Source organism: Fopius arisanus, unplaced genomic scaffold (genome assembly GCF_000806365.1).
Source record: "Fopius arisanus strain USDA-PBARC FA_bdor unplaced genomic scaffold, ASM80636v1 scaffold00060, whole genome shotgun sequence".
Lineage (NCBI taxonomy): Eukaryota > Metazoa > Arthropoda > Insecta > Hymenoptera > Braconidae > Fopius > Fopius arisanus.
Genome location: NW_011887799.1, coordinates 359483 through 371701, shown reverse-complemented (window position 1 = coordinate 371701; position 12219 = coordinate 359483). Strand labels below are relative to the sequence as shown.

The 12219-nt window shown below is 38.5% G+C and overlaps 2 protein-coding genes across 6 annotated transcripts; both read left to right on the top strand.

Annotated features, from left to right (window-relative positions):
• Window positions 1-915: 915 nt before the first annotated feature.
• Window positions 916-3698, top strand: LOC105268723 (uncharacterized). Its single transcript, XM_011308517.1, has 5 exons — window positions 916-1077; window positions 1949-2293; window positions 2901-3095; window positions 3232-3427; window positions 3499-3698. Exons 1-5 carry the CDS (start codon window positions 1020-1022, stop codon window positions 3575-3577), a joined length of 873 nt encoding a protein of 290 aa, XP_011306819.1. The 5' UTR covers window positions 916-1019; the 3' UTR covers window positions 3578-3698.
• A 96-nt stretch (window positions 3699-3794) lies between these two features.
• LOC105268722 (1-acyl-sn-glycerol-3-phosphate acyltransferase beta) lies at window positions 3795-6169 on the top strand. 5 transcript variants are annotated; one of them, XM_011308514.1, is made up of 6 exons: window positions 3803-3952; window positions 4087-4513; window positions 5096-5229; window positions 5302-5483; window positions 5562-5736; window positions 5834-6169. In XM_011308514.1, the coding sequence occupies exons 2-6, from the start codon at window positions 4332-4334 to the stop codon at window positions 6034-6036; spliced, it is 876 nt and encodes a 291-aa protein (XP_011306816.1). In that variant the 5' UTR covers window positions 3803-3952; window positions 4087-4331; the 3' UTR covers window positions 6037-6169. The 5 variants fall into 5 exon arrangements, with proteins under 5 accessions (XP_011306817.1, XP_011306816.1, XP_011306815.1 ...); XM_011308513.1 differs by having other exon boundaries at window positions 3803-4005; XM_011308515.1 differs by having other exon boundaries at window positions 3795-4137.
• Window positions 6170-12219: the final 6050 nt, after the last annotated feature.

Here is a 12219-nt window from a genome sequence, read left to right as displayed (position 1 = left end):
AAAAATGTAAAAAAAAAAACGAATTTTTCTATTTTATCAACTCTCGCGGATGATTTCGAAAGTCTCAGAATCCCATCACAATTCGATATTCATTATCTCCGCATTTTTCCCGTATGACATTATTGCCTCGAATGAAATTGACTCATCGATTGTGCGGCCTCAATATCCAGAAAAAAAAAATAATCAATACCCTGAAACCTCCTATCGTCGTCCACTGCATATTTTACATGGATAAACTGGAGCGATTGCAATCAAAATTAGCAATAGATTCCGGAAAAATGACTTATGAAATTATTTAATTCGTTGTTACGAGCAGCTCGAATGATTCTGCTTTCTTCTTCAATTAACAAACTGTTGCGCAATCTGCGATGTCTCGTGCCTCGAGGCGCAGAATCAGAGCCTTGACATTTTCTTCTTCTCGTGTACATAACAACCAAACTCGCTTTCCTGTGTTTCATTCAAATTTCTCGGCCTAATCCACTATCTAACATAAATAAAGAATAAACCAATACACCGTACCATAAAAAAAACGCAATTTGTAATCATTCCCCGGAGCAATGAGAGAAGCAACTGGAATTCCAAATGCTTGAAAGGGTTTCAAGGTGCAATGTTGAAGGCATGATTCAGAAATATCAACCTTGTCTCACAAAGTTATTTCAAACATCTCTATCCTCTTCAGCTCAATGCAACCTTCAACTTGAGCTCATTGCGCGCAATGAGAAAATAATGACAGCGAGAATATTTCATTGAGGAATTCATTTGGACGGTGGAAAAAAAAGCGAGGAGTTGATTTTATTGTAAAAAAAAATGTGGTACCTTGTTATTCCGGAATTTTCAGTGCCATGTATCTTCTTCAGTTGCCCCTACTCTGGACCCAACGAAGAAGACTCACCAGAAACTCTCACTTTCCTCCATCGAAGGTGATAAAAGCCACCGAAAGGATCAGGTGTCTTCTGTAGTTCGTCATTTTTATCCGTGAAACGTGCTGAGCCAATACAAGACACCATTTAAACAAGATAATGGGGTACATCGTGCAGATATCTTTTCTGGTTGTTGCTATTTTCATAGCGAGCACGTGTACGTACTAGATCTATAACAATTTTATGCAATAGTATTTTCACATTTTAATCAAGTCATATGAGCCCAGCGTAATTCTCATTACATCAGAGTCAGTGTAACCAGTTGGGATTGAGTTAATCCCTCGGTATAACTTTAATTGAATCGTTAAATAAATTCAACATAATAGTGTGAAGATAATGAAAGATAATAACTTTGTGCTAAGGTTTAATTCTCTTGGAATTGGGTCCAGGTGTCTCGCCGTTCAATTACATAACTATCGTGATGGTAATTTTGACTTTCCCCCATTCCAACCGCTCACGAACACCAGAATCCGCGGGATGGTGATGCCATATACCGGATAATATAATATATTCAACCCACGAGTATGCTAATGTCTCATCAATAATACGCCTAGAATTGGTCAGCACTTTGTACTTGTATCAATTATTTATTCGGTCCAACTCATTTGATTTATAAACGAGTCGAAGTTAGGGTAGACGATAGGCTCAGTACAATAAATGTGCGAGCTGTAGAAATTATTCACCTTTTTATTAATAAAATTAATGCCAATATTTGTTTATTAATAAGTTTAGGTAATGGTTTCAATGCTTCAATGAAAAATGAAAAATAAAATGGAGAAATGAGTGGAAGGTTTTGAGTGGAATGAAATTTTATACTCGTCTAATTCGTATTTCTTTCGTCGTATCAACTATTTCTTCTCATTCGGTCCTGAGTAATGCGACCCTGAGACTAAATTTATAATTCGTCACTTTGTTTTGAGCTTGACAAGAGCCCCGGTGAATTTGTTCCCGCATTCGAGCCGCATCCGGTGTCTGTTCTGCTTCTCAATCATGATCCATCAACAGCATAAGTTAATTTTTTCTTGCAGGCAATGGACAATTCCAACGGCAGACTTTCAATCAGAACACCGGGGGTCGAGTCAATCAGAATAGCGCCAACCGATTCAACCAGAATACCCAGAATCGGGTCAATCAGCGGCAATTTGGTCAGAATAATCAGATTGATCAGGGTGTGAGACAATCCAAGGTGTCTTGTCCGGAGAAAACTGGACGATTTCCAGTTCCATCGCAGTGTGATGCGTATATTGAGTGCATTGATGGAGTTGGCGAGGAGAAGTTGTGTCCGGAGGGTCTCATGTTCAATCCAGATGCCAGATTCAATTATCCCTGCGGATATCCCATCGATGTCAGCTGCGAAGGCCGTTCCAAGCTTCGTGAGTTACGGCTAATCAGTTCTTCTTTATTATGACTATTTAAAAAATTCGGGGATTCAAGGAATCTAAACTAGAAGCAGATGTAATTGGAATTTTTTCTTTTAAGAAATCTGAAACCAGAAAATCGCACGAAGCGCTTGTTTTTTGCGTATTGTATTTTTTTTTCGTTGACACTTTCAGGTGCAATAATTTTATATCAGCTTATTTGAACTGTTCAACGTGTTTAACAACTATATTTACAGCGTGGCAAAAAATTTATTGCACCTTCAGAGTCGTAACAAAAATAATAGCTCCGCTTTGACCTTGCGGTCGTCAGACAACATGAAATTTTAATAAAAACTGATGTTAAAATTGTGACATCACGTTTTGTTGAAACTCAATATTTTTTTATTATCACGAGGTCAGATAACACAATGTTATGAGTTCACGATATTGAATACAGCAAGTCATTTCAAAAGTTCCGAATGATTTGGGATAAAAAATATGAAAAATTTGTCTCCAATTTTGAATTTACTTTACGGTAGACCTGTTTTTTTTTTCGTGGGCATTAATTATCGGGAACGGACACATTTTACCCATGAATTTTGAATTCATAATCTGTTCTCAGAACCAGCAGATCCGACCGACGATTGTCCTCACCAATACGGCTATTTTAAAATCGGCGATAGTCAAAATTGCGGCCAATTCAAGAACTGCGCAGCAGGTGTTGGCTACACATTTGATTGCCCAGAAGGTCTGGCCTTTAACCCAATCTCTTATCGTTGCGACTGGCCAGATCAGGTGCCAGACTGCGACGCCGAAGGTATTCCTGAAAATAAATTACCCCTTCCGTCCCTTCACTACTAATCTCTTCTAATTAATTCCGCGATCCCTTCATTATCAATTCCAAAAATCCCTACGACAGTAAAATCCCCAGCTGATACTGTGTGTGCTTCCAGCCTTCCTGGGATTCCGGTGCCCCCCAGGTGATAACAACCAATACTCCGGCGAGACAAGATTCTTCAGAAGTCCAAACGACTGTCAGCGATATTTCGTTTGCGTCGAGGGTCGCCCGAGACTTCAAAATTGCGGCGAGGGAAATGCCTTCAGTGAATTGATAAACGCATGTGATGCAGCCGAGAATGTAACCGGATGGTGGGCAATCTGGACAATAATCCCAAAATAATTTTGTAAATATCTTGTTAATTGTGTGATTACCGTTGCAGTGAGCCACCATTCCGCCGTGATAATCATCAGACAGGCCCTCAACATAGCAATCAGCACTTGAGATCTCGATTCTTCTGATTGGCCACAGCCATAAAGCCGCGGAAGCCCTTCGGCCTCTTTGGACTATTCAATCCTTAATTGCTTATCAACTATTTGTAAATAATTACCTGACATTAAACATCAATGATGGGAAATCCGACGCTTTCTTTGTCCAACTTATTTGTAGAGTAGGGTAGAAGACCAATCGATAGCTGAATAATAAGCTGTAGCCCCACTACCTCAGCAACGCACTTGCTGGCAAGTATGAGTGTGTTTTTGTGTGGGTTAGCTGGTTTATCGCTAGTAGTGAATCATCTGTTCAAAGAGTCGTGTATAGAGAGCTTTTTGTTGGAGTCGATAAAGTTGAATCGGTGTAGTAGTTTGTCCGAACGTTTTTATGTGGGAAACAATGTGGTAATGTGATAATTGTGTTATCATTTAGTCATTGATTACCAGCGTTAATCATGGTTGGATATTGGGTTGCTACCCCTTATGCCCCTCCTCCTGGATTATTTCGATCCGTCTCTCAATCGTGCTCTCGATTTCAGAACCAGCCAAACAGTCGCACATTGTCGTCGCTTTCTTGCTGAATTCCTCTGGTATCTTTTCGCCTTCTTATCCCTCTCTCTTGCGTTAAAGAGTTTATGTTTTCGGTGTGATTATCGATAATGATACAAGCAATCGAAATACCAAATCAATTCCGAGGAATACACGTTGCTTTAAACCGTCGCTGAAGAGATTACGGACGGCATTCGCATACGGACACCAGTTGTCGGATGAACCCACTCGAAAAATGGACTTCTTGGTTTATCTTCTGCCCGTTATTGTTTTTGTTATTTCGTGTGGCTTTGAGAGTCGCGATAAATTGAGGTATTACGCGAAATATGTACTTTATGCTGTGTGGAGTTCAGTTGTCGCGGTAATTGTACTACCGTTTATTCTCGTCGATTCGCCGGGCCACGTGAAACACGCCAGGTGAGAAATATGTCACCTGATAATTCACGCAAATCATCTTTAATATTCTCATTATCTGGAAAATCATCTGGAAAATTATTTTTTTAACAGAAAATTGTATTACCCATTTTTGCTTGTTGAGGAACTAAATAGATTTTCGTCAAGAATTTATTATTTCGACTGTCAAATTCAAATCTGAGTCCAAATTCGTGCTCCGAATTCTTGAATTTGGGTTTTGAAACACCTAACATTGATTGGGTTATCGTCAAGAGGTTAATGTAGTAGATATTTTTAACAATTCGTTTTTTTTTTCGTATGATAATTTCATCATATCTCATAAAATGAAAATTCGGTGCAATTTCTTTATCAGAGGCTTATCTCTCCTTCAGCCATGCGTTATTTCACATTGCCCTCTCTTCGCATGATCTGACATTGAAAAATCATAAATGGATGTATTTTTCACTGAAAAACATGTTTATTAGTTGAAACGATAATTTTAACCGTTATTTAATGGAAAGAAAAGTCACAAGAATGTCTCTTGTAATCTAGCTAGTTGCCTTGAATAATTAATTTTCCTCGCTCATTATATTTGTCGTGTATTAGGCATGCCTCGATATTTCTTCGACTTTATACAAAATTATTGGGCATCAAATGGGAACTCCGGGGTGTCGAGGAGATTGAGAGAGTTCAGGCTTGTGTTGTCGTGGTGAATCACCAAAGTATATTAGATATATTAGGTAACAATTACCACTGATCCACGATTTTGTCTCTGAGATTATATTGATTCACTCTGACTTCCTGCACCCCAGGTTTATTCAATATCTGGACAACGCTAGGAAACTTGGCTGCAGTCTCAAAAAAAGCGTTACTCTGGGTCATTCCATTTGGTCCAATCGCATGGCTAGCTGGTACAGTGTTCATTGATCGTAAAAATGGAAAAGAATCAATGAAAACATTAGTCAATGTTGCAAATAAATCCCAGAGCCATGCTGTAAGTATCAGAGATATATTGAAATGAAAGATTAGCTGGAGTTCTTATAGAAAATATTTAACGAAATGGTCAAGGTAGACGAAGCTGTTAATTTTTCCTGAAGGCACGAGAAATAAAGATATTTTATCGAATGGAATTCAGCCGTTCAAGAAGGGCGCCTTCAAGATAGCAATTGATAATCGTTTGCCGATTCTACCTCTTGTCTTTTCGCCTTATTATTTCATCGATGAGAAGACGTACTTTTTTGGACACGGTGAGTTGCCCAGTGAAATTATTTCGCTAAACGATTTCACGGGATTTTAATTGAAATAATGAGAGACAACATGTACGTGATTTTTTTCGTTGCACAGGAAAAGTGATAATCAAGGCCTTAGAACCGATTTCAACGGAGGATTTAGTTTCCGATGACGTGGACCAACTGATGGCCAATACACACGCGATAATGCAAAAGGAGTTTCAATCTCTCACGAAGGAAATCGTCTCGACCCTAGACGACAATTATTCGTCTAACGTTCGTTGGCGTCAAGAAATTTTAAAAAACAATAAGAGCTGATGACGTCTTCACAGTGCAATCCGCCTGCAATCGTTATTTTTACCCAATAATCTGCCAATGATTACTTTTGTAATGCATCTTTAATTGATTAAGTAAGCTTGGGAATACATTTACACTATTTCTCATGGTGATACATTCAATTCTCTTTCCTCGCAAAATGCCTTGACATATGAGGAGGTAATAAACCGAAACGATCCAGTGAGAGTACCTGCTGTATCGGCTGAGTTGCAAAAACCGGTTTGCAAGTACCCCCCTCTCTTTGCGATGTACCTTCTCTCTAGCAAGTCCCACTTATCTACCACTTGCGACATGTTATCCTGGTATCGATGTCTAGGAGCAGGAGCTAGGAGATCGGTAGCAGGATCGGTAAAAGCCCAACGATGTGCCTCACTGAGAGTACATTCACCTGTGCCATCCGCTCTGCCCTTCTCTCCACTCGTCGAACCGATTTTTCACTATTTCTAGGCGATAACCGGCATTTATCGAGTCTAGGGTAAAGTTCAAAAAAAACTTATTTAAAAAAAAAATCGTCAGGAAAATCTGGCCAAAATGATTTCGCCATAAAACCCGGTGGGAAAATCACTTTAGTGTTTTCGCTTCGAGTTTTTGTATTTCTTTTTTGCTGTTCTTTTAGCCCAGTTTTTCTCGCAAGTCGTTTCATCTTTATTTTGATTAAGATATTCTACCTGAAGTTTTTTCTCGAGTTTTTTGGTTTTTGGTGATGAGTTTTTTCAGGTTGTCAGGTATGCAATCTAGGTGTGGGGAATTCGATTGGGGACCTGAATATTATCGGCTGATTTTTGGAAATTTCGCTGTCAAAATTCAGAGGAGTGGTTCTTGGAGAGGAAAGACCGCTGTCATATTGTTGGCAATGTGACAGCAACAGCAACAGCAGCAGCAATCAATCCAGCATCACCACGGAGACATCCTGATTTCCAATAGCTTCTGCAGGCATTGATACCGCGAATTGCTGTTTGCAGATACTCTTGTACCAGCCATAGTTAATGCAGAAGTTCGAACGAAACATGACTGGTGCAGTAAAATCCTATAATCTCTGATAAAATGCATAAACAATTTTATATCCATAACATTAGTTATTGTCGCAACAATGTTTGATAATAACTCTAAATTGCCGATCTGTTTATGACACTTTGAATAACTCGTTGGTCATAAGGTTTACAAAAATTACACAATCTTGTCGACATCGCACTGACGCTCGATGAATCGCATTTTCTTTTTTCATATCAATGAGCACAACACGTGTCGGATTGCGAATTAAACGCAAATTCATTTTTTTTTTAAGATTCATCAGTCATCTACGGCTAGAGATTCTGCCTGATCGGTTGATGGTAACGATGAATGTTCGGCTGAAGAACTCATTTGAATTTTATTAATTTTTTAAATTGCAACCGCAATGAATTTAATTAATCATGATGATAATTGATCATTATCAAAATTGTGCTATTTCAGGGGAGAACTGATTGAGGACCTTTATCTTCGATCAGTATTCGATGAGCGTTTTCTGGATGGGGTTTCAAAGAGATAAAAATGATGGAGTATAATTGAATGCTTCTGTACGGACCATTCTGTACCTTCGGGGTGACATGAAACTCGTTTGATGGGAGTTTTCAGGGAAGAAGGCCTCGTAAAGAGGAGGATCTCTCATGGGAATGCCCTTGTAAATTTTTCCAGAAAACTAGAAGGAAGCTGCGTTATCAGCAGGATCGTGATAACATTCGCAGCAGTGGAATTTGCGCTCGATTCAATGATTACGATTTTTCCACTGGAGTTCATTTCTCCGATAATGACCAGCTCATTTGTCTTCTGGAAAATCTTGAGCGTGTCTGTCCCTCGAGTAACGAAAATATTATCCGCGAAATAAAATATTCATGAGCCAATGGGGCGATTCGCTGTTCAACTTCTTCGTTTATTCTGGGAAAAGTACACTTGAAGATATTTTAATAGGATTCACTTGTGAAATAGGAATGGGACGGAGGAATTCAGGGGACATTAGAATTGCTAATGTCACTTCAGGGTGGAAGAGTCCGCAGGGAGGAATAATATATTTAGACGGTACATGTAATTTTTTTCAATTTGACAAATTGGGGGAATCAAGTGAAACAGTTGGTGTTATGAAGTATTTGAAAAAATAAATTGTAGGGATTGTGAAATAATTAGATTAATTATAGTTAAATCCTCAATATTATTTGGTAATCGGTGAATATCAGTTGGATAGTCTTAACTCCACGGTTTGGAGATGATTCGACCAAAATTTTATTGAATGCATTCTATCATTTCCAGTCTGATCAGGAAATCATCCCGCGCCTCTGACCCAGATGATTATCTACCCCTTGTCGACGGGAGGCTAGGGCCAGAGGTAATGTAAATATTTAAATATCACAGAGAAGTATTCCCAATTACCTGTCAATCTCATGTTTAACGCAGTACCTGATCATCAAATTTTCATTGACGGATTCATTCTCAATGGGACACAATCCTTCATTCCAAACAGGAAATCGAATGCTTCACGTATTGATTCATAACAAAATCTATGCCATTCAATAGAATTTCCTGTACAAATTCAGTCTTCAATAGTCTATTGAATAAAATATAGGGTGCAGAAAAAATAGTCAACAGCGATGAATTGACGAATTACAGGATTTCTGTTTCAATGCAGAAATGTAAAAATATTGAGATCGTTAAATCACAAAGTTGTTGACATCCAACGCGTCGAAGTGGTACTATAAGTTTTTTCGTAAATTCCTTGATTCATCGCTCTGAGTCACGCAATTCTCAGATTTTCTGTCCTAGAAGGCGATTCGTCAACGACTTTGCAATCGACAGTCGGAAGTGAAATCTGCATATACGAAGGACTAACGATTCACAGAAATAGGATGTAATAAATTACATTTGTCGTAAGACAATGTCATTACCTCCCGAATAATCCGAATACTTGAAAAATGTCCTATACCTACAAAATATCTATTAACCGCACCCAATACGATCCACACAAATAAATAATCTCCATGTCCTTGAATCATTCGGATAATTCCTGTCTTTTTCGTATCGAAATAATTTATTATATCATCATTAAAGAATTAATTCACAAGTATTTTTCTACGATAAGTCAATAATTCGTTCGATGTACGCATGATGAGATGAATAAATAACAATTATATTTCGATACGGAGATAAAAAAATAAAAGAGTCAATTGCGACTTGAGTTATCCAAGGGAGGCTGGGTAAATGCATTTTATTCTTGTCACGTAGATCCGCCATTTGTCTGAGCAATTTGAGAGACGACTGTATGAGACTTCTCTCGCATCCAAAAGGATTAAAAGTTATTCCTACTTCAACCGCGTGCTAATTACTTGATAGCATAATTGTCAGATAGGTGAGATCCATGGAACGTGGGTATTTTTGTTTTTTTTTTTGTTTTCAATGCGTCAATTGCGAAAGGGAATGGAGACAAATGCAAATCCCCAGTCATCCACGTGTATCACGCGGTACGCCGTCCAGATGAAACCCATGGGATCTTCCGTAACTTGTGAAACGTACAAATACCAGATTAACTCAAAACATTGCAATGCTCTCTTGATTCGCTTTTCAGTGAGCAACTGGGCAATTCCAACTTTTGACAAAAAACATGGGATCAAGATCCATCGGGATTTTCCACCGAGTAAATTTACCCACTGATGTGTCAAATCTTTTAAAAAAAAAAACAATTAAAAAAAATATATACATCTTTACAGAATATTATAAAATTGAATAATCATATCGTAAGTATTCGGAATGTTTTCAGCAATATTTCATTAATATGTTTCAATTATTCTCGTTATCAAAAAAATATGACAGCGCGCGTTGCGCTATCATAGTTACTTGTGATTCCGTTGGTATTTTTATTAATTTTGATTTTTCTTGCTGCAATTAGTTCACTTGAAGATCGAAATGAAAAGTCTTAAAGTGACACAGATTGGATGAGCTGTTATCACAATTATCACAATTAAGGACGTGCCAGCAGAGGGTAGTGACAGCTGGAAGTGATTGATTGATTGAATTTTATTAACTGTGGATTGTACAGAGGCTGAAAATAATAAAAATAAGAGTAATAATAATATAGAATAGAATGAAAGAAGGAGAGGGGCGCTGTGAGGGGTTGAGACTGGCAGAGGGGTGACTGAGGGGTGGAAAAAGTGGGAGAGAGTGGGTGGAAGTGAGTGGTGAGGGTAGAACAAAGTACGGGGGTGCCCCAGGGGTTGAAGACTCGATACACTCTGGTGGGGGTAGTTCCACCCCGTGTCAGGTACTCAGCCACGCGGTCCTCCCTCACCAATTCAGTCTTATCGAAAACATTCCAACCCTTGGTCCGTTTCAACCATTCAATTGCACGTGTCACACTCGAGTACTTTCATTATCACATAATTTCGGTAGTTACAAATGTGTGAGTACATGCAGCTGACACGATAAAAGGTATTTCACGTGAGTCATTAAATCGTATATAATCTTGGAAATAATTGCGAGTAATTTGTCGTTTTGGCATAGTAAAGTTAATGTTCTATTACAATGGGGAGTTTACTGCTCTGTCACTGAAATACTATTTGAATTAAATTAAATCTGCAGTTGGCGTACCATGAATGAGATAAATTGAGAGCGTAAAGTTTGACGGTTGGATTAATTGAACTCCGCAAGACTTTCGTGTCAATTGCAAAAATTATACGGCGGGGAAATTTCTTTTGGGATTATTTCATGTTGTTATCTATGGAGTAGTTCAATTGATGAATTGGGGGGAAGCCCAAAATATTGGGAGATCGATTTGTAGCGAGTGGAGAGTGAAAATTCACAAGTTTTAATTGCACTTTGCGAAACTGGTGACGATTGATTAATAAAAAATACTCTAGGGCTGGAAGTGAGCCGATGGTCATTGACTCTCATCTCCAGAGAATTGATCCCAGTACGGATAGTTGATAGAGCTAACATCAAAGTCGTGTTATACCACCCGCAATGATTTCTAGAATTTGTTCCCGTTCTCGCCCCATCCCCAGAGAAAAAGACTGGGGGAGAAAATAGATGAAAGGGGAAGGGATAGATTAGGGCGAAATAGGAAAAGTCACTACAGCGTGTAAAAAATCCCGACGTCTCTTTTTTCGTGAGTGCTCGGGCTATTGGTAAGGGAACGATATCAAGAGGCTTTTCCGGTATTTGTTACTCGAAAGAAAAAACATGATCATGCAGTATTTCGACCCAGTGCTGGAAAGATAATTTTACAAACACATCAGTGGAGTCTATACACTATAAATCATTCGTGCAAATATTTTTCTTTTATAAGAAAAAATAGAGAATGTTGTTCATCGAGAATTCCAGGAAAGTCGACCAGCTGTTTCAATTAAATCATCATTATTAAGTAAAAATACTAAACAAACCAATCGCTGAGGTTAATTCATAAATTTTTCAAGTGAATTCATCCCGTTAAAACGTTTTTCCTTCCGAATGCAAATTATTATAATAATATAAATGAAAGTTTTGCATCTCTTTTGAAATTGAATTAATGCATATGAATTTTCATAATTACAAAGTGTTTAAAAAATGAGTTTTTTCGGGAGAAATTAAACTAATTCTCCAAAAGTAGATCTAAAGAATTTTATTTTCACCCGAAATATCCCAGGATGTGGTTGTTGACCGGTTGATATCTCCACGAGGCAGTTAAATGTCGTAACCCCAGTTCTGGCCTTTGAATTGGCATAGAGAAAAAGGGGCTGGGGAGAAAGTTAAATCCTGTCTTGATTGTCCCTCTATTTTTCCCAACCGCCTACATATATCCCGGAGTCAACGTCTCCTACATTAAATTCCTCCATGAGTCGGACCACGTGAATCACATTCGATTGTGTGAATTATATCGATTACCGTATTCCGGGTATCTTGCGTGGGTAAACCAGAAGATGGTGAACGTAAAAGCACACGTCGGTATATGAATATGTGCACAAGAAACTTTGGCACTCAGCCAAAGTGACGACCCTAACAGTTCCCTTCTATTCACCCTCTTTCACCCTCTCCAGCCCTCAAAGAGGCTTTCCTCTGTGGCCACTTATTCTCTACATGCACACGAAATTTTCCATGTAAGAGAACACCGTCAGCTTAATACCGCCTATTCGATTAATTATGCCGTCTTGTCATTAGCAATATCCC